Source organism: Zeus faber, assembly GCF_960531495.2.
Source record: "Zeus faber genome assembly, chromosome: 12".
Taxonomy (NCBI): Eukaryota; Metazoa; Chordata; class Actinopteri; order Zeiformes; family Zeidae; genus Zeus; species Zeus faber.
The window spans coordinates 21,541,019-21,564,500 of NC_137196.1; the positions used below are offsets into that span (position 1 = coordinate 21,541,019).

Sequence of the window (23,482 nt, forward strand, 5' to 3'; positions counted from 1 at the left end):
TTCATATAGTATATATATAGCTGATCGGTTTATGTGTAAGTATGTGATGTGTGCAGCAGTACAGACAGTACATACATATATTTCTTACTGTTAAGTCATAACTGGTTTTGTTTAATTGTATTGTTTTTCTCCCACTTTTCTCTCATATTTAGGTAGTCTAGTCCTAAGTAATCAATGAATAATATTAATAATAATGATAATAATATTGAAGCAGTGCAACTCAGCCTCAACTCAGCCTCCCGGCGTGCAGGTAGGGAGAGAGACAACAGCTTCGATGAGGAGGGCTGGGCAGGTGGGGATTCCTTTTGCTTGGTCAGTAGGGTGTGTTCCTGCAAGGAGAAACAAGCCTAGGTAACCGCAGAGACGCTATTGGTATGGACACTCGTTTGTATTTGATAACGCGTTTGATCTGTGAGTAGATATTATGATTTATGTTGGATACATGGTAGTAATGTGACCCCGTTTAACTGAATACTGCTTGATTTGATTTGTTTAAAAGGTCAGGTTAAAAAAAAAAAATCTGATTTCAAACATTGTTTATGTCGTTTAAAGTTTAGATAAATAGTATTTAAAAGAGGCATAACGAGGAATGTGCTTAAAAGTTTAAATGTTCTTAAAATAAATAATTTAATATTAATAATAAAAATAAAAAAAACTAGTAATGATAATAAGTAATCAATGATAAATGTACATTTGGAGAATATTTACAGTGACAGGATGAATATATTAAAAATAATGCCCTTCCAACCTGATTTAATTCACATTATTGTAAGAGAGGGAAGGAAAGAATGGTTCCGGTTCTCTGATTTACTAATTAAAGAAGGAAAAAGGTGTGGAGTTGACAGCGTCCTCTGTTGGTTTCTGTGCAGAGTCGAGTTTAGGCAGGCTTTGAAAGTAAAAACCCAAATAACTCGATACTAATGCTTGCATATTATTATGCAAACATGTTTCTACTTTTTATTTTATTTTATTTTTTTATTTTTTCCTAGGACATATTGTGTGCAATCACCGGGTGCGTTGCATTACATTTCACTGCATATATGTATGGAAGTATGTATATGTATGTGACAAATAAAAAATCTTGAATCTTGAATCTTGAATCATGTAGATAGATAGACTGACTGACAGACAGATACTTTAGGGAAATCGCAATGTGGCAGCAGCTCACATCAAAACATAGGCAGTAATAACAACAATAGAATAAAATATGAAAATCCAAATATGAAATAAAACAGAATGAATAACAATTAAAACAAAACCCAACATAAAAAAAAATAAAAAATACACCTCTGTATTAACGAACAGACAAATGTAATCATAAAAATACATAAAATATACACACATAAACAAACACCTGCACCTCCCCACATGAATTAACAGTTGAAAGTTTTTACTCCTCATAGCATGTGATACTTAGAGTTGTTAAATGCGCCTCTGAAGCTTCACCATGACAGTAGAACCCATGAATCAGGTGCCATTGAACGGGTGATCAGGGGAGAACCCCAACGCAGCCCCTACTACCAGAAATGCTGCGGTAGAGATTCCCACATTTGGGACTGTAGAGAGGTGTCTACAGGAGAGGATTCTAGTAACTACCACCTTGCAGATCAAGAAAACACTGTGAAACATTGTCATAGTAAAATGGTATTAATGACTATGAGTAATAATAACTGTACATTATGAGGTTTACTGTTATAGTAGTTATAGATAATAATTTATAGACTTCAACTAAGAAACATCTACTGTCCTTTTGATTTTTATACAAAGCCTCACATTTGAGAAATATCTCCTTTTGTTGCTTTTCAGATGAAGAGATTAGGAGACGGGATGTTGTTAACGATGAAATATTTTTGGTTCAAGTTTTACTCTCATTGAGTATCTGATAAATACCTGATGTACTTCTAATAGTTTTATTCAACACTTAATCAGGGGAGAGCGCGAACGCAGTCCCCCACTACCAGAAATTATGCAGTCGAGATTCCCACATTTGAGGAATTCGCAGGGGTCAGCACAACCGGAGTGCAATGGCTGAGCCTCGCCCTGGGTGAACCACCTTCATGATCATGGTGTCTCCCCTGCCAGGTAAGTATGACTTGTACACGGCCAGCAAGGGGCAGCCATTGAGCCGCATGTCCGTCTGCCTCACGGTTCTCACATGTCAACAAGAATATGTTTGGGTATAAAACTTTCCCCGTCGCATCACGACAAACCCCCACGGAGGGTCCAGGACCATGAATTAAAATAATTTATCGTAATAATCAGACGAATAGATAAATGACTTTCCGTATGTTTCCCATAATGCACCGCTGCCTTCTAAAATAATTATTTTTAACAGACCGAGCGCGACGAGCAAATGTAGGAAACGTCGCTGTTTGTTGTTTCCTTTCACAGTGTTGGACAATGTTCCAGTTTACACCTTGACCATGATTTTAAAAACAACTTTTATTTTCCCTCGCACGCGAAAACTCTGCTGATCGATAACTCTTGTCCCGTTTCCTGAACGCTGGCGGTTGGCTCTGATGTCAACCAATAGGAGACCAGAAAATTAGTCAGGTGACGTGTCTATCGTCATCTTAGACGAAATGTCAGACGATCGCCACTAGATGTCAGTATCCGACCCACACGCCCTGCCCAATACTTCCCTTTATACTTTACACATTTTTGTATAATGTTTATAACTTCTGTGGTTTCCCATAATGCTCCGCAGCGCTGTATTTGCAGCCTTCTAAAAGAATGACTTGAAACAGTCCACGCTGTTTATGCCGTAGTCTTCAATGAAGTTCCAGTTTCCACCAAAACATCAGTTTAAAAACACGTTTTAAATGTATTCTAATCTCGTCGCACACCTGCAGGAAATGACGAAAGAGGATAGTTGTTCGACAGACGTGTGCTGTCACTGGTTTGAAGTCACAACAGATGATATGACGGATGAAGGCGACTGATATCAAGCTGGTCTTGGAGGTTTTACCTGGAAAAAAGCCCTTGAGAAAGGCTTTCGTGTCCACCTGTGGATTGGGCATAACTCCTACATTTAGGTACAGATAAGCAATTTTAACGTACCTGTGGAAAAGGAAAAAAAAAGACTTTGTTCATTAAATTCATACATTTCAAGAACTGGCAGTGAAAGTACCTTACATTGAGGCCAGTGAGTTACAATAGATATAATATGAACCCTGATGGTAATTGGTGCCCCCGGGGGCAGAAAGGAGATATAAAAGGGCACTTTCTAGAGCAGGTGTGTGAAAGATAAGGTCGTGGGCCGGAATTAGCTTGCAGAGGGGTCCAATCTGGCCCTCAGGATGATTTGGCAAAAAAGGTGAATATATAAAATATATATGTACAATCTTCTTCCTCTTCTTCATTGAGCTGCTCCCGTTAGGGGTCACCACAGCGGATCATCTGCCTCAGATACCTTCTGTTCTGCGCATCTTCCTCCCTGACACCGACTGCCTGCATGCCCTCCCTCACCACATCCATAAACCTTCTCTTTGGCCTTCCTCTTTTCCTCTGGCGTGGCAGCTTCATTCTCAGCGTCCTTCTCCCAATGTAACTCTCATCTCTCCTACACACGTGTCCAAACCATCTCCATGTGCCTGAATGGGAGGGAGGGAGGGCAGCGAAAATCTTCATCAGGAGTGACAAGGATGGACAGGATTAAGAATGAGTATATTAGAGGAAAAGTGAGAGAGGCCAGATTAAAATATACAGTATATGTACAATATAGGTGAATAATAGATACAGCCTAATGAATCGCTGTTTAAGATATTGAGTCATTGTTTTTCATGAAATTATACAGAATTTGTTAAATTTCTAAACGTTATACCTATTTACCTACCTACATAATTACCAAACTGTAAATTCATAAGCTTGATACCAACTTCACTTTGACCAATCCAACCTAGGAACTACAATGAGTTTGACACTCCTGTTGCAGTATGCAGTAGTAATTATCTTTAACAGTAAAATATAATTGTTATAAACAGGATGTTGGTTTGGTACCAGATAAATTAATGAATTTTTACAGTTCATGTTTTAGGTCACCACAGAGTCCATGAGATTCCAAATCAACATCGTTATAATTTCATTTAACATCAGATCAGGGGAGAGCGCGAACGCAGTCCCCCACTACCAGAAATTATGCAGTCGAGATTCCCACATTTGGGGAATTCGCAGGGGTCAGCACAACCGGAGTGCAATGGCTGAGCCTCGCCCTGGGTGAACCACCTTCATGATCATGGTGTCTCCCCTGCCAGGTAAGTATGACTTGTACACGGCCAGCACGGGGCAGCCATTGAGCCGCATGTCCGTCTGCCTCACGGTTCTCACATGTCAACAAGAACATTTTCGGGTATAAACTTTCCCCGTCGTATCACGTCGACACCTCACGGAGGGTTTGGGGTAAATGCCAAATAGAATGTAGTTTGGGAATTTATATAATTTCTCACAATGCACCAGTGCTCCGTGGTTTCGTTCTTATAAGTATAATTCATTCTAACGCACCGAGCGCGAATATAAAATAGCGGCGTCCATTCCATGTCCTTGACACCGCAATTCAGACCGTTCACATCCATCGTTTAAACATGTTTTCTGCACGCGTCAACTTTACCGATGACTGAAACACTTCTTCGGCTTCCTGGACGCTAAAGGCGGTTCATGACATCAACCAATCAGAGACAAGGAAATCGATCAGGTGACCTTCATCATCCATTTCAGACGCAATGGCAGACGATCGCCACTAGAGGTCACCCGCTCCACAGTCCACACTCCCTGCCCAACGCTTTCTATTATACTAGTCAAACCACACAAGTATGATCATAACACGGTTCAAGATTCAAGAGGTTATTTGTCACATACACATACGGTCATACATACACTACTCACAAAAAGTTAGGGATATTCGGCTTTCGGGTGAAATTTCAGGATGAACCTAAAATGCACTATAACCTTTACAGGTGAACTTAATTTGACCTTCTCTAATTTTTTGAATGCACATGTCCAACTGTTCAATGTTTCAGTACTTTATGCACAACTTGCTGTTCTCTAACAAGGAGCTGAACGGCAAAATTCACAACAGGTGTTTGATCCATGAATCGACCAATACATTTCCTGGTTCAATTAGAATTGGTATTTAAACAGTCCTCTTCATCATGCTGTTCACATGTTGACATCATGAGACCAAGACGACACGTAACAACTGATCAACAGTACCTCGCCATAGCGAGGCTTCAAACACAATGTTCTCAAAAGGAAGTGGACACTGAGCTTAAAGTGTCACAGAGTGTCATCAGCAGGTTGCAACAGAGATACAAAGAGACTGGAAAAGTCACAGAAAGGCATAGAAGTGGACGTCCTTTGGCCACATCCCACACTGATGACCGCTTCATTGTGAACAGTGCCCTGCGGAACCGGATGATGAATGCCACTCAACTCCAGGCACAGGAGAGGTGAGAGGCACCCAAGTGTCACGTCAGACCATTCGAAACCGTTTACATCAGCGTGGTCTGCGTGCTAGACGACCTGCAAGGGTACCTGACCACACCAGGCATCATCGTCTTGCACGGGCCAGGGAGCATTTATGCTGGACGAGGGACCAATGGGCCTCAATGCTGTTCTCTGAAGAAAGTCGCCACCACCATCTCCTTCCTTTCCTTACGGTTGACCTGCCTGGACTCTACCCACGTTCTCCCGGTGTTGCAGCCGACCGACAGCTTGGGCAACCTCGGTTTGGGCATTCCACTTACGGCCGGTCGGAACCTTGGCGTTTGCGTTTCTTACCGACTGGTCTGTGGACGTCCTTAGCTCGAGAACCAGTCTGGTCTTCTCCTGCATGTAGCCCAAACTTATGGACTGCAGTGGCAACTGCAGTGTGTTCTTCCCGAAGAGACCGGTTTCAGATAGGCACCGTGGCAGCCCCAACCACCTTCGGATGAATGAATTGGCTTTTCCATCCATCTTAGTACGGTCGATGAGGGTATCTCACTCATTTTCAGGGGCCACATTACCCTCCTCTAGAGTGTGAACCGGTAGCACCAGATCTTACACTTCCCAGGAAGTTGGCTTTGGTCGATCCTTGTCAGGCCGTCAGAGAGCTGTTTCATGACGGTTTTCCCCATATGTTTATCAGACAGCTCTGCAGTGTACTGCCTCCCCAGGATTTTAATGGGTTGCTCAGATAGGAGTGGGATTATTTCTGGTCCAATGACAAAGATTGTGCTGTCACTTCTGACAAATAGACAAATGTAGTCATAAGAATACATAAAATAAACAAACAACGGCACCTCCCCACGTGAATTAACAGTTGAAAGTTTTTACTCCTCATAGCATGTGATACTTAGAGTTGTTAAATGCGCCTCTGAAGCTTCACCATGACGGTAGAATCCCTGAATCAAGTTTCCATTGAACACATGATCTGGGGAGAACCCCAATGCAGCCCCTACTACCAGAAATGCTGCAGTAGAGATTCCCACATTTGGGACTGTAGAGAGGTGTCTACAGGACAGGATTCTAGTAACTACCACCTTGCAGATATATAAAGAATTGTGAAACATTTTCATAGTAAAATGGTATTAATGACGATGAGTGTAATAATAACTGTACATTATGAGGTTTACTTATTTTGTCAATGCTACTATAAAGAAGGATCTCTTGCATCAAAAACGTCTGAATAATGTCCATTCCACGCCTCGGATATTGCAGAGTGTGTGAGGTTCGCAATGAACGTCATAGTGATTTCGTTTGACACTTAATCAGGGGAGAGCGCGAACGCAGTCCCCCACTACCAGAAATTATGCAGTCGAGATTCCCACATTTGGGGAATTCGCAGGGGTCAGCACAACCGGAGTGCAGTGGCTGAGCCTCGCCCTGGGTGAACCACCTTCATGATCATGGTGTCTCCCCTGCCAGGTAAGTATGACTTGTACACGGCCAGCACGGGGCAAGCATTGAGCCGCATGTCCGTCTGCCTCACGGTTCTCACATGTCAACAAGAATATGTTCGAGTATAAACTTTCCCCGTCGTATCACGACAAACCCCCACGGAGGGTCCAGGGCCATGAATTAAAATAATTTATAATAATAATCTGACGAATAGATAAATGATTCTCCGTATGTTTCCCAAAATGCGCCGCTGCCTTCTTAAAATAATTCTATTTGAACAGACCGAGCGCGACGAGCAAATGTAGGAAACGTCGCTGTTTGTTGTTTCCTTTCACAGTGTTGGACAATGTTCCAGTTTACACCTTGACCATGATTTTAAAAACAACTTTTATTTTCCCTCGCACGCGAAAACTCTGCTGCTCGATAACTCTTGTCCCGTTTCCTGAACGCTGGCGGTTGGCTCTGATGGGAACCAATAGGAGACCAGGAAATTGGTCAGGTGACGTGTCTATCGTCATCTTAGACGAAATGTCAGACGATCGCCACTAGATGTCAGTATCCGACCCACACGCCCTGCCCAATACTTCCCTTTATACTTTACACATTTTTGTAGAATGTTTATAACTTCTGTTGTTTGCCATAATGCTCCGCTGCGCTGTATTTGCAGCCTTCTAAAAGAATTAATTGAAACAGTCCACGCTGTTTATGCCGTAGTCTTCAATGAAGTTCCAGTTTCCACCAAAACATCAGTTTAAAAACACGTTTTAAATGTATTCTAATCTCGTCGCACACCTGCAGGAAATGACGAAAGAGGATAGTTGTTCGACAGACGTGTGCTGTCACTGGTTTGAAATCACAACAGATGATATGACAGATGAAGGCGACTGATATCAAGCTGGTCTTGGAGGTTTTACCTGGAAAAAAGCCCTTGAGAAAGGCTTTCGTGTCCACCTGTGGATTGGGCATAACTCCTACATTTAGGTACAGATAAGCAATTTTAACGTACCTGTGGAAAAGGAAAAAAAAGACTTAGTCATCAAAAGATGACTGAATCAAGAATTTTTTCATTAAATTCATACATTTAAAGAAGTGGCAGTGAAAGTACCTTACATTGAGGCCAGTGAGTTACAATAGATATAATATGAACCCTGATGGTAATTGGTGCCCCCGGGGGCAGAAAGGAGATATAAAAGGGCACTTTCTAGAGCAGGGGTGTCAAAGATAAGGTCGTGGGGCGAAATTAGCTTGCAGAGGGGTCCAATCTGGCCCTGGGATGATTTGGCAAAAAAGGTGAATATATAAAATATATATGTACAATCTTCTTCCTCTTCTTCTTTGAGCTGCTCCCGCTAGGGGTCACCACAGCGGATCATCTGCCTCCAATACCTTCTGTTCTGCGCATCTTCCTCCCTGACACCGACTGCCTGCATGCCCTCCCTCACCACATTCATAAACCTTCTCTTTGGCCTTCCTCTTTTCCTCTGGCGTGGCAGCTCCATTCGCAGCGTCCTTCTCCCAATGTAACTCTCATCTCTCCTACACACGTGTCCAAACCATCTCCATGTGCCTGAATGGAAGGGAGAGAGGGCAGCAAAAATCTTCATCAGGAGTGACAAGGATGGACAGGATTAAGAATGAGTACATTAGAGGGACAGGTCAGGTTGGACAGTTTGGGGGAAAAGTGAGAGAGGCCAGATTAAAATATACAGTATATGTACAATATAGGTGAATAATAGATACAGCCTAATGAATCGCTGTTGAAGATATTGAGTCAATGTTTTTCATGAAATTATACAGAATTTGTTAAATTTCTAAACGTTATACCTATTTACCTACCTACATAATTACCAAACTGTAAATTCATAAGCTTGATACCAACTTCACTTTGACCAATCCAACCTAGGAACTACAATGAGTTTAACACTCCTGTCGCAGTATGTAGTAGTAATTATCTTTAACAGTAAAATATAATTGTTATAAAGAGGATATTGGTTTGGTACCAGATAAATTAATGAATATTTACAGTTCATGTTATAGGTCACCACAGAGTACATGAGATTCCAAATCAACATCGTTATAATTTCATTTAACATCAGATCAGGGGAGAGCGCGAACGCAGTCCCCCACTACCAGAAATTATGCAGTCGAGATTCCCACATTTGAGGAATTCGCAGGGGTCAGCACAACCGGAGTGCAATGGCTGAGCCTCGCCCTGGGTGAACCACCTTCATGATCATGGTGTCTCCCCTGCCAGGTAAGTATGACTTGTACACGGCCAGCACGGGGCAGCCATTGAGCCGCATGTCCGTCTGCCTCACGGTTCTCACATGTCAACAAGAATATGTTTGGGTATAAACTTTCCCCGTCGTATCACGACAAACCCCCACGGAGGGTCCAGGACCATGAATTCAAATAATTTATAATAATAATCTGACGAATAGATAAATGACTTTCCGTATGTTTCCCAAAATGCGCCGCTGCCTTCTAAAATAATTATTTGAACAGACCGAGCGCGGAGAGAAAATGTAGGAAACGTCGCTGTTTGTTGTTTCCTTTCACAGTGTTGGACAATGTTCCAGTTTACACCTTGACCATGATTTTAAAAACAACTTTTATTTTTCCTCGCACGCGAAAACTCTGCTGATCGTTAACTCTTGTCCCGTTTCCTGAACGCTGGCGGTTGGCTCTGATGGAAACCAATGGGAGACAAGGAAATTGGTCAGGTGACCTGTCCTTCGCCATCTTTGAAGCAATGTCAGACAATCGCCACTAGATGTCAGTATCCGACCCACACTCCGTGCCCAGTGCTTTCCATTCCTATACTTATTATGATACGTAACAGGAGATATCAGATGAGGGTAAAACATTTGTTAACCCAAAACATAGCAACATTTTCATTTTCATGCAAAATATTTTTTTGGCAGGAAAAGCAACTTGATTATAGATTATAATACATTGTGAAACATACAATCTTAGATTTCTGGGACTATTCATGGAAAATTACACAGGAATTATCCCCAATCCACAGGTGGACACAAAAGCCTTTTTCAATGGCCTCTTTTCCAGGTAAAACCTCCAAGGCCAGCTCGATATGGGGATGGTAGCTCAGGCGGTAGAGCTGGTGGTCTAGTGATCTAAAGGTTGCTGGTTCCATTCCAGGCTCCTCCTGCTAGCATGCTGTAGTGTCCTTGAGCAAGACACTTAACCCCTAATTGCTCCTGATGGCTGCGTCCGTCAGCGTTTGAACAATTGAAAGTCGCTTTGGATAAAAGCGTCTGCTAAATGTAAATGTAATGTAATGATATCAATCGTCTGTTATGACTTCATACCAGCGACAGCACACATCTGTCTTTCCACTTTGTTCAATAACAACATCTTTCTGCCGGAACCGCATCAACATGTTTGCGACCGGACAGGGTCTCCTAACTCAGCAGGACAACCTCAGCTCAGATGATCTACAGGAAGTTTTTGCAACTAACCTCTTTGGTCCTTTCCTGGAGGTGTGCGACGAGAATATAATACATTTAAATGTGTTTTTAAACTGTTAATTTTGGTGGAAACTGGAACTTCAGCCCGGTCAGTTTCAAAACAAGTCTCTGACTCCCGGGCCATCAGCACCGGCTCCTCTCAAGGCTGCATTCTTTCTCCTCTGCTCTTCCTCCTGTACAACAACAGCTGCACCTCCAGCCACCAGTCTGTCCAGCTCCTGGAATTTGCTGCGACACCACCCCCATTTGGCTCATCTCTGGTGGGGATGAGTCCGCCTGCAGGTGGGAGCTTGACCATCTGGTCATTTGGTGCAGCCAGAACAACCAGGAGCTCAGCGCTGTGAAGACAGTGGGGATGGTTGTGGACGTCAGGAAGAAGAGGGCCCCACTCACCCCCACCGACCTGTGTGACTCCCCAGTCGACTCGGTGGAGTCCTGCCGCTTCCGGGGAACCGTCATCTCCAAGGCCCTCAAGTGGGCGCTTAACATCAGCTCCATCGCCAAATAGCCCAGCAGAGGACATACGGCGGCGGCGTGGGTGCATTCTACACCTCCATCACTGAGTCCAATCTCACCTCCTACATCACGGTTTGGTACACTGCCTCAACCACCGAGGAGCTCAGACTCTGAGAAGGTGATTAGCTGCAATCTGCCATCTCTCCAGGACCCTGAGGCGTGCAAGTAATATTCTGGCTGACCCCTCCCACCCCAGACACAAACTATTTGGAACTCTTTCCTCTGGCCCCAAGAACAGCTTCTGCCCATCTGCAACTGGCCTATCAACGAGGCCCAGGACCCCCACTGAAATGGAACACACACACACTACACGGACCTGTATGTGTTAAATTGAATGTATATGTCAATGCATTACATTAACGCACATTCCTCATTCTTCTGGACTATTATGCGTAAACATTGCACATACTGTTAGACTGTGGAATGTACTGAATAAGGCAGCGGTGAGTCGATCGGCTCTGTAAGTACTGGAGGTAGGTTCATGTAAGTAACATTGAGGAGGATTAAAATGTATATTTAATACAACAAAGACAATTAATTCTATTACATGCTTATAGAACCCAGAATCGCGGGCGCCTCGTGCCGATTACACCCATTATAGTATTTTAAGAGCTTATAGACCTTATTGTGCGCTCACCGGGTGTCATGACATTTCACTGCATATATGTATGGCCGTATGTACTGTATATGTATGTGACAAATATCCTCTTGAATCTTGAATCTTTATACTGAACATTTGCACATTCCTGTACAAACTGTACAACATTATTTAAAAAACAAAAACAGACATATTTTACATATTCTTATATATTTACTTATTTGTTTCCTGTTGCTCTACTTTACATTTATGTTTCATGTATGCGCCGAACACCAAGACAAATCCCTTGTACATGTAAACTTCCTTGACAATAAAGACGATTCTGATTCTAATAGAGTTTTTGAAATTTCATTAGATACATGATCAGGGGAGGTCCCGAACGCAGTCCCCCACTCCGAGAAATTCTGCAGTGGAGATTCCCACATTTGGGGCTGTAGGGAGGTCATGTCTACAGCAGTGCACGTCTACAGCGACTCAAGACAATTAAGTCCTGTGATTAGCTGAGAGTCTACACTTTAAGACAAGAGATAAGATAAACCTACCTATAAAACCTAGATAAACACTTTGACTTCAGACTATCAATTATAAGTCAAATATGCAAATACCAGACTGCAGACTACCAATCATAAATCAGTTATGCAAATATATAACTGTAGATATGGAAATATCCTTCTTTAGACCGCATCGCCTCGCTACTAAGGAATTGTCTTTCTTGAGAGATGCTGAACTTTTACATTTAAACTATTTTTTTTCTTCCTGATCGACTGTGGCCTCACAGATATTTAAAACACTGTGAAACACTTTCATAGTAAAATGGTATTAATGACGATGAGTGTAACAATAACTGTACATTATGAGGTTTATTTATTTGGTCAAGGCTACTTACTATACAGAATTATGACTTTGTTTTATATGTATGACTATTGTGTCCAAAAAGTAAGAATATTGTCTATTTTACTGTTGCATAGTTAAAGATAAGAATTTATAATCAACTAAGAAACATCTACTGTCTGCTGAGATTAGATAACAGCAAAATTAAATTGTTTTTAACAGGATGTTGATATACTTCCAAATTGATGGAATATTAATCAAACGTTTATGGTTCATGATTCGTTCATTATGAGTTTATGACACATCCGAGTATCCATCGTCATGATTTCATTTACAACTTAATCAGGGGAGAGCGCGAACGCAGTCCCCCACTACCAGAAATTATGCAGTCGAGATTCCCACATTTGAGGAATTCGCAGGGGTCAGCACAACCGGAGTGCAATGGCTGAGCCTCGCCCTGGGTGAACCACCTTCATGATCATGGTGTCTCCCCTGCCAGGTAAGTATGACTTGTACACGGCCAGCACGGGGCAGCCATTGAGCCGCATGTCCGTCTGCCTCACGGTTCTCACATGTCAACAAGAATATGTTCGAGTATAAACTTTCCCCGTCGTATCACGACAAACCCCCACGGAGGGTCCAGGGCCATGAATTAAAATAATTTATCTTAATAATCTGACGAATAGATAAATGACTTTCCGTATGTTTCCCATAATGCACCGCTGCCTTCTAAAATAATTATTTGAACAGACCGAGCGCGACGAGCAAATGTAGGAAACGTCGCTGTTTGTTGTTTCCTTTCACAGTGTTGGACAATGTTCCAGTTTACACCTTGACCATGATTTTAAAAACAACTTTTATTTTTCCTCGCACGCGAAAACTCTGCTGCTCGATAACTCTTGTCCCGTTTCCTGAACGCTGGCGGTTGGCTCTGATGGCAACCAATAGGAGACCAGAAAGTTGGTCAGGTGACGTGTCTATCGTCATCTTAGACGAAATGTCAGACGATCGCCACTAGATGTCAGTATCCGACCCACACGCCCTGCCCAATACTTCCCTTTATACTTTACACATTTTTGTAGAATGTTTATAACTTCTGTTGTTTGCCATAATGCTCCGCTGCGCTGTATTTGCAGCCTTCTAAAAGAATTAATTGAAACAGTCCACGCTGTTTATGCCGTAGTCTTCAATGAAGTTCCAGTTTCCACCAAAACATCAGTTTAAAAACACGTTTTAAATGTATTCTAATCTCGTCGCACACCTGCAGGAAATGACGAAAGAGGATAGTTGTTCGACAGACGTGTGCTGTCACTGGTTTGAAGTCACAACAGATGATATGACAGATGAAGGCGACTGATATCAATCTGGTCTTGGAGGTTTTACCTGGAAAAAAGCCCTTGAGAAAGGCTTTCGTGTCCACCTGTGGATTGGGCATAACTCCTACATTTAGGTACAGATAAGCAATTTTAACGTACCTGTGGAAAAGGAAAAAAAAGACTTAGTCATCAAAAGATGACTGAATCAAGAATTTGTTCATTAAATTCATACATTTAAAGAAGTGGCAGTGAAAGTACCTTACATTGAGGCCAGTGAGTTACAATAGATATAATATGAACCCTGATGGTAATTGGTGCCCCCAGGGGCAGAAAGGAGATATAAAAGGGCACTTTCTAGAGCAGGGGTGTGAAAGATAAGGTCGTGGGCCGGAATTAGCCTGCAGAGGGGTCCAATCTGGCCCTCCGCATGATTTGGCAAAAAAGGTGAATATATAAAATATATATGTACAATCTTCTTCCTCTTCTTTGGGCTGCTCCCGTTAGGGGTCACCACAGCGGATCATCTGCCTCCAATACCTTCTGTTCTGCGCATCTTCCTCCCTGACACCGACTGCCTGCATGCCCTCCCTCACCACATCCATAAACCTTCTCTTTGGCCTTCCTCTTTTCCTTTGGCCTGGCAGCTCCATTCTCAGCGTCCTTCTCCCAATGTAACTCTCATCTCTCCTACACACGTGTCCAAACCATCTCCATGTGCCTGAATGGAAGGGAGAGAGGGAGGGAGGGAGGGAGGGCAGCAAAAATCTTCATCAGGAGTGACAAGGATGGACAGGATTAAGAATGAGTACATTAGAGGGACAGCTCAGGTTGGACAGTTTGGGGGAAAAGTGAGAGAGGCCAGAGTAAAATATACAGTATATATACAATATAGGTGAATAATAGATACAGCCTAATGAATCGCTGTTGAAGATATTGAGTCAATGTTTTTCATGAAATTATACAGAATTTGTTAAATTTCTAAACGTTATACCTATTTACCTACCTACATAATTACCAAACTGTAAATTCATAAGCTTGATACCAACTTCACTTTGACCAATCCAACCTAGGAACTACAATGAGTTTAACACTCCTGTCGCAGTATGTAGTAGTAATTATCTTTAACAGTAAAATATAATTGTTATAAACAGGATGTTGATATACTACCAGATAAATTAATAAATATTTACAGTTCATGTTTTAGGTCACCATAGAGTACATGAGATTTCAATTCATCATCGTTATAATTTCATTTAACATCAGATCAGGGGAGAGCGCGAACGCAGTCCCCCACTACCAGAAATTCTGCAGTCGAGATTCCCACATTTGGGGAATTCGCAGGGGTCAGCACAACCGGAGTGCAATGGCTGAGCCTCGCCCTGGGTGAACCACCTTCATGATCATGGTGTCTCCCCTGCCAGGTAAGTATGACTTGTACACGGCCAGCACGGGGCAGCCATTGAGCCGCATGTCCGTCTGCCTCACGGTTCTCACATGTCCACAAGAATATTTTCGGGTATAAACTTTCCCCGTCGTATCACGTCGACACCCCACGGAGGGTTTGGGGTAAATGCCAAATAGAATGTAGTTTGGGAATTTATATAATTTCTCACAATGTGCACCGTTCACATCCATCGTTTAAACATGTTTTCTGCACGCGTCAACTTTACCGATGACTGAAACACTTCTTCGGCTTCCTGGACGCTAAAGGCGGTTCATGACATCAACCAATCAGAGACAAGAAAATCGATCAGGTGACCTTCATCAACCATTTCAGACGCAATGGCAGACGATCGCCACTAGAGGTCACCCGCTCCACAGTCCACACTCCCTGCCCAACGCTTTCCATTATACTAGTCAAACCACACAAGTATGATCATAACACGGTTCAAGATTCAAGATTCAAGAGGTTATTTGTCACATACATTTACATACGGTCATACATATATGAAGTGAAATGTCATGACACCCAGTGATTACGTACAATAAACTCTAAAAATACAAAAAAATGCTATGTATATGTATGTGACAAATAATCTCTTGAACTTGAACTTAAAATGTGCGTAATCAACACAAGGACGGCCGCAGAGGGCGGTGCGACGATCGCGATTCTGGGTTCTATAATTATATGATAGTATTAATCCTCGAGGAAACAAATGGACAAAAATGGTGAAAAAAATCGCCCAAAAAAAAAAACGGCCATTGATGTACTGTGTGACAACACAAGGCATTCCACCCGCCAACGTCTGTTTTTATATATCACTGCAACTGAAGCCCGTAAATAAATACTTAATGACATAGAGCCATTCAAGAGAAGATGTGTTGATGTCCTGATGATCAATAGACAATGCAGTGAAGATCGTTTCTTCAGAACTTTATCAATTCTAAGTTATAATAATAGCTGCAGGCAGCGATACGCGGGGTCCAGGGCAGTCGGCCCTTCTTTAAAGTTCAATGGGTGTGCTTTGGCTCTCTATAGTGTGTTGTGACTGCAGAAGTTAATTCATTCCGGTCTGGTTACAGTGTAATTCTATGATTCTATGATACGGTGTTTGCGGCTGTGGGTGGGTTTACTTTTATCATTCTGAAGTAGGGCGGCACGATTATGGCGATTATTCATCCATTTAATTTGGGGAACAAAATTATTTTATTGCACTTTGTAAATAAACACAAAACTTCCTTCACAATAATAATGTATTTTATAAATCTATAAATAAATAAGCTTAAATGTATTCATCTTCGAATCAAAATAGGCCTTTCTTCACATATGAATTCTCTCTTCCCAATTATAGAAAAGTGATTCAATGGCGAACACCGCCAAAGGAATCAAATATGTAGCTCAAATATTTGATTTGCAAATTGGAGTCAGATAAAGTTATCTGTCGGGTGATTAGAGCCACATGAAATCAATTATTTGCCATGGGAAAATAACTATTGGACCTTAACGATCAAACTCCAAATTCTGAGATTAAAGTATTCGGATAGAAAGTCAGTACTACCCCGATTTCTCCCAGAAGTCTGAGATTAATCTCTGAGCTCAAATTATGTTTTTTGTTTTTTTTACACAGCAACCCTTTTTTTTCATGTGGCACTTATCCCCTTTCACATGAAAGTACTTGTATTTTGTTTAAAAAAAAAAACGACCATGTGCAACATGAAGTGGCAGACTTGGCAGAAAAGGAACATAATATTACATTGCATTTAGTAGATGCTTTTATCCAAAGCTACTTGCAATTATTCAAACACCGACGGACACAGCAATCAGGAGAAATTAGGGGTTAAGTGTCTTGCTCAAGGACACTACAGCATGCTAGCAGGGGGAGCAGCAACCTTTCGATTACTAGACGACCAGCCCTACCTCCTGAGCTACCATCCCCAATAATATTCATAAGTATGTTATATCAATAATCGGTGTATAATCCCATAAAAATAAGAGTTGTGTGTTTGTTACCTTAGAATGACCCCTTTATATCTACATACTGTGGGGAGCGGGTCCTCTTCCACGGAGGCCGCCATGTTGCACCGCCATGTTTCTACAGTAGCCCAGAACGGACAAACCAAACACTGTCTCTTCCTCTTCCTCTACCCCTCACCTCCGTAACGTTATCGGGTGGTCTGTCCGGTCTTTTAATCTGCAAACGGATAATAAAGTATGTCTTCTGCTAACACTATCTCGCTATGAGACTAAACAACTAGAACAAACCAGCTTTATTAAGCATCACTTCGCTGACGTTAGCTTGTAGCCACCGTAGCTTATCCTCCGTGGTTGGAAAGGAGGGGTAGTGGGTGAGGGCAGGTGGGGTGAGGGCAGGTGGGGTGGGATGATGGCACTGAATCCTACACGCCGCACCTTTAATTGTAATTAATTGTGGGGGTTGGCCGCTGGGTGGCGCTATGCCGGTGACCCCGTTTCCAACGCCCACCTCACCTGTCCACTCGAAGAGGGAGACCCGCTCCAGTCACTCCTTTCTCCCCGGCCCTCGGCGGCGTGAAGGCTCCACTCTGGGAACGATGCGTCGCGGACGCGTGGGACCGGGATTGTTTTTCGCGGTTTGCGCCTGGAACCTGTGCCGTGTCTGCGCAGAGGAGCTGCCCGGCGACCCCCGAAGAGACGTCCGGGGGGAGTCCGCTCTGCTGAAGCCCAAAGTGTTGATCAGTGTCCTGGCGCGCAATGCGCAGCACAGCCTGCCGTACTACCTGGGATGCGTTGAAAGACTGGACTATCCAAAGGAGCGCATCGCCATCTGGTAAACAACAACACATGAAGTATATCACACATATATATATGCATTTATTAAAGGAAACGTTGATTAAACAAACAGACATTTGCTCAGTGGGCATTAGTCCTGCTGTGATCAGGAAAACAAACACATGAGAAAGGCTTTATTAATGGACTAAACAAGCAAATAATTAATTTATTATTGTATTGTTGCTATTTAAGAGCATAGAAACCTAGGGTTGAAACGTGGGAAGGTGGTCCCATTCCATTTTAACCCGATGGGCCGAACGTGTATCAGTTGCCAATAGATACTGAGAATTAAATTATACATGAATATGATTATGTTATATATATAATAGATGAAAATACCTTTATGCTTTGATTCTTTGACACCATCACTTTAATGGTATTTAACAACTCATGAGCAAACACGAGTGTGGTGGCCCGAGTTTAACCCCTCCACATACACATGAGAAAAGCAAATACTGTCCTTGTGCAGAAGAGGTGACGCAGACAGATCCATGCATAGATATGGTGTCTGAGAACAATAATTCATAAAATATGGTTTGCAAAGTCTTTGATTTCGGCGTGATTCCCTTGTCGTTCCAGGGCGGCATCAGACCACAGCGTGGATAACACCACAGCCGTGCTTCAGGAGTGGCTCAAAGGAGTTCAGCACCTGTACCACTCTGTGGAGTGGAGACCCGCGGTTCAGCCGAGGTGAAGTACAATATCTTTCCCATATTTCAGAAGCGCAAGCTTCACTGACGGAATAATAAGCTTCTATGCGTTCCCGTACCCCTCGGGTGCACACTCATCGTTACGTGTTGTTTTACCACTTCACTGTGATCGTCCTTTTCGCTCTCTCTCATTGCACTTCAGCTCCTACCCAGACGAGCAAGGACCGAAGCACTGGCCCGACTCCCGCTTCACCCATGTGATGAAGTTAAAACAGGCCGCGCTGAGAGCCGCTAGAAAGATGTGGGCCGACTACATACTGGTGAGATGATGTAAAGGGCTGATGGAAATATCTTTCTGACATAAGGCAAACGCACACTTTGCTAGAATAGTCCTTCGCTGTATTGTATTGTATCATAAATCACCAGAGATAGGACTTACGCCTCTTATACACTAAAGGACCCTAGCTCGGATCTTTAAGTTGCAGATACATTTTAGAGAGCTTAGAGAATCATAAGGAAATCTCTTGTCTTTGGGGTCGTTAAGAGACCGTCCTTTAGTCGGTTTGACATGTAAGAAACTCTTGTGATCGGCCTAAGAATAGTCTTGAAGTCTTGCCAGAATGCCAGGTTGGTTTGATTGTGTCTTAAATCCAAAGTCTTAAGTCTTGGCTCGCTGGTGCGTGGCAGTCCCCTGAGATGTCTGATCTCCTCTGATCGCAGTCCTTGCTAAATCCTGCGGTGTGTCAAAAGAAGTCTTAAACTGTGTGATGTTTTCTTTTGAAAGTCTTTGGAAAGTCTTTTAGTGGATCCCTAGTGGATCCCTGCCATTACTTGTCATTTGCATTGGGCTTTCTTAATTTCCCCATTGTTCTCTTTTTGACTTTTGCATTGCCTGTCGGCTTAATTTGACATTCTTCATTATTATTTTTTTTCGTCTCAGTTTGCGGACAGTGACAACCTGCTGACGAATCGACAGGTGCTGGCTGACCTGATTGCTGAGAATCTGACCCTCGTCGCCCCCATGCTGGAGTCCAGAGTTCTCTATTCCAACTTCTGGTGTGGCATGACCACTCGGGTATAAACGAGCAAAGTCTGCAAGCAAAAAAATCAAAAATAAAAAAGGCTAACTGTGCTGGACAAAACGGAGAAAAAAAGAAAAAGATGATTGTGGGCCATTGAAAATAGCTCTGTCCCTTCTCGCAGGGTTACTATAAACGCACCCAGGAGTACATCCCTATTCGCAAGTGGACACGCCGGGGCTGCTTCGCTGTGCCCATGGTGCACTCCACCTTTCTGCTAGACCTGCGGAGAACAGCAAGCCAAGCGTTGGCCTTTTACCCTCCCCACCCCGGGTACCCCTTCCATCTCGATGACATCATGGCGTTTGCTTTCTCCGCACGGGAAGCAGGTCCGGCCGCACACGCCGCTGTTAAGTGTGTCTCTAAACCATTAACAATACTAGTGTGTTTCCGCCGGGGTATTTTTTTGGGGTGTCTTTCGAAATGTGCAGCGACTTATAGACTTCTCCTCAGGGATTGTCTGCACAGCTGGATGTATTGTGATGAATGAGTGCAGGATGTGGACAGGAGAATCAGACCAAAAACTAGAAAAAAAAAAACCCCTGCAGATGCTCAATTCTGGACGCGAGTGTTATTTACTTAATTTATTGTGTATTTTATGTAATTTGCTGGCCATCATCAAATGTCATCAACATGAATTCCATCATTTATAATACCTACATAATCTGTATTCGATGAAAAGTCATGACAAAAATGCTTAAAGGATTTGAACATGATCGTCTTATCTCACTTGTCGCGCTCTGCAGAGGTGCAAATGTACGTGTGCAATAAGGAGCATTATGGATATTTGCCACTGCCTCTCCAACAGCAGCAGACTCTGGAGGAGGAAGAGGAGAGCTTCGCCCACACCTTGACTGAAGCGCTGAGTAGGACCTTTCTCTATACGTTCTGACCTCGGAGCTTTTACTTTGACCCTCTGAACGCTCTCACGGCTCAATCCTCTTTGCCGTTGCTCCCTCTGGGCCATGGCCCGTCTCAAGGGGATGTCTGTGCTTCTATTGATTCTCACGGGCCTTTGTGAGAAGTATCACTCTCCAGTTAAAGCCAACCACCTCCTTTTTCACTTGCTCACCTACTCCTTCTGAATTTCACACACTTTACTTTGTAATTGAAAAAAAAAAGAAAAAGAAATCCCCATGACAAAATAAATCTTCTGCATGTACTTTATTGAATCGAAATTTATTCCATCAAACTTTCATTCCAGTTGACTTCACAATGGAGCCTTCACGGCTTGTGCATTACAGACCCAAAGAACCTGGAAAGTTGGGATTTGATGAGGTAGGCCTCCTGGGCATTTTGCAATGGCTGAAAGAAAATGAATAACATTAGGATTCAATTAATTTTTTGTAATTAATTAATTAATACATTAATTCATTCATTTATATTTTATTTATTTATTTATATTTATTTATATTCAATACCTTGTAATTGGGTGAACTGCACACTGGTTCACAAGTTGTTGAGAAATGAATTCATGTTTAACCCTATCCGCCTTTAGATCTTCCTGATCAACCTGAAGCGGCGCACAGACCGGCGAGACAGAATGTTGACCACGCTGTCTGTTCTTGGTATCAGCGTTACTGTGACGGAGGCGGTGGATGGCAAGTACGACACTGAAGTTTACAATAAGTTTGTTTCCGTAGTTTCAAACATCTATTATTGACCATTTAACTCCAACAACATATGAAAGGCAAATGTGTGTACAGATCTCTCTTTTAGTATTTGGCTTGGTTGAGTGTGAGAGAGATTTCTTAGATGTGTGGGTTGTTTTTTTTTTTTGTTGTTTTTTTCATTTTTAGGGGGTTTTATCTGCTATGAAAGAGCCTGCGAAGGTTTCACTATCTTAACCGCTGACTAAAACATTTACTTCTGTTTTCCACAGAATCTTGAACTCTTCTCAGCTTCAGGCAATGGGCATTGACATGTTGCCTGGGTACAAGGACCCATACTCTGGCCGGGTGCTGACCAGAGGAGAAATTGGTTGCTTCCTCAGTCACTACAACATCTGGAAACAGGTGGAACCTTTCAACAAATATGCAGTATCTTAATTTGCTATGCAACTTAAACAACCGTGTATTTGCTACTGCCACCGTTGCCAGTAGTGCCAAGACATTACTGCTTATACAGTGTTATCATTGATGGTCCTTCATTAGACATAGGTCTATATCCTTATACACAACTTTGTAGAGTGACTCTCTCTCTCTCTCTATATCTATCTATCTATCTATCTATCTATCTATCTATCTATCTATCTATCTATATATATATATATATATATATATATATATATATATATATATATCTCCTCTATACTGCCCAAAGCTGCTTGTAACAGTCACATGTTACTCAACTCAGACTGCTGTGTGTCTCCCTCTAGGTGTTGAAGCAGGAACTGCAGCAGGTGCTGGTTCTGGAGGACGATGTGAGGTTTGAGCCTGGTGTCCGCAGCAAATTGGTAGCAGTCATGGACAATGTGAAGAGGGCAGAACTTGACTGGGACCTCATGTGAGTCTCCGTCTCCTTTTTCTTCTCATCGCCTATTGATGTTGATATTCACCCCACCTCAACTGTGTTCATCTCTCAGCCTCCCGCTACACATTTTTAAAGCCAGAGCATGTCCCTCCTCCGCTTGTGCTTAGTTATGTTGGCCGTAAGCGGTTGCAAGTAAAGGAACCAGAGTCCTGGGTGAATGGAATCAGCAACCTTGTGCATCCAGACTACTCCTACTGGACCTTGGGCTACGTGCTGTCTCTGCGAGGGGCCAAGAAGCTCCTAGAATCTAAACCGCTCAGCAAGATGCTGCCTGTGGATGAGTTCCTGCCTATCATGTTCGACAAGCACCCAAAGTAAGTGCATTCTACACTCAAAACGTTAAATAAACCTAGTTTTGGGATTTTAAAAAATTAAAAGAGATAAGAATTATAGCCACCAAGGTCCGTACAGAAGCCAAGAAGGCCTTGAAGGTGTCACTGGGCAGTACATTACAGTATTGGTGCAGGAAATTAGTCCTGTTGGTAGTAGTACAGGATGCATCATTATGCATGTATACATTAAGCATAGAGTGAACTAAGCCATTTGAAGCTGTTTATGGAAATGTATAGTGACGTTGCCTATTGGGGCTTCTGTGTGTAGCCCCTAATGTGTTTGTATACCACAAGTTGCTATCCTGTAAATTGTATGGCATTGTATACCGCTAGTGTCACGTGTAAATATTATCTAAAGAAGGGAGCAATGGGCAAGTAATTGTAAGCGTCCTCCTTGTCTGAATCTTCAGAGATGAGTACAGACTCCATTTTGAGAAGAGGGACCTGAAGGTGTTTTCAGTGGAACCTCTGCTGCTCTTCCCGTCGCACTACACCGGCGAGCCAGGCTACTTCAGCGACACCGAGACCTCCACCATCTGGGACGATGAGGCTGTTCCCACGGACTGGGACAGGGAGCACACGCGACACAGCCACAAACAGGGGAAAGGAGACACGAAGGTCCAGACTGTCACTCATGGGCACGGGGAGACGTCTGCGTTCCCCACCAGGGGCAGGGATGAGCTGTAATAATAACTGTAATAAGTCTCTTCCCCCACAGAGGACCTGACCGGCGTCAAATCGAGTTTTTTTGGGCAGTTTACTACTCAGCACACAAATTTTATATGACCATGACCATTTCCCAAACGATAGCTCATATTATAAGATTTTTAATAGTCCTTTACCTTTTTTTTTTTCGGAACAAGGGAAACTTGCCTCAAAAGTTCTGTTGGTCGTGGCTGACAAAAGCATATACAGTATATCTTGGTCAGTTAATAGACTGTGCCATAATTTGTTCTAGTTATGATTGTAAAGCAACATTCTGACCTTTCTACTCATATATAATAACTGCAAAGAA

At 42.8% G+C, this 23,482-nt stretch overlaps 1 protein-coding gene across 1 annotated transcript; it reads left to right on the plus strand.

Annotated features, from left to right (window-relative positions):
• Positions 1–15,027: 15,027 nt before the first annotated feature.
• Positions 15,028–23,154, plus strand: colgalt2a (collagen beta(1-O)galactosyltransferase 2a; the record flags this gene model as incomplete). Its single annotated transcript, XM_080010435.1, has 13 exons — positions 15,028–15,046; positions 17,710–17,872; positions 18,454–18,564; positions 18,727–18,844; positions 19,465–19,599; positions 19,728–19,932; positions 20,350–20,469; positions 20,808–20,881; positions 21,102–21,208; positions 21,486–21,618; positions 21,981–22,108; positions 22,243–22,449; positions 22,878–23,154. The coding sequence occupies 13 exons, from the start codon at positions 15,028–15,030 to the stop codon at positions 23,152–23,154; spliced, it is 1,797 nt and encodes a 598-aa protein (XP_079866561.1).
• Between the last annotated feature and the right edge of the window lie 328 nt (positions 23,155–23,482).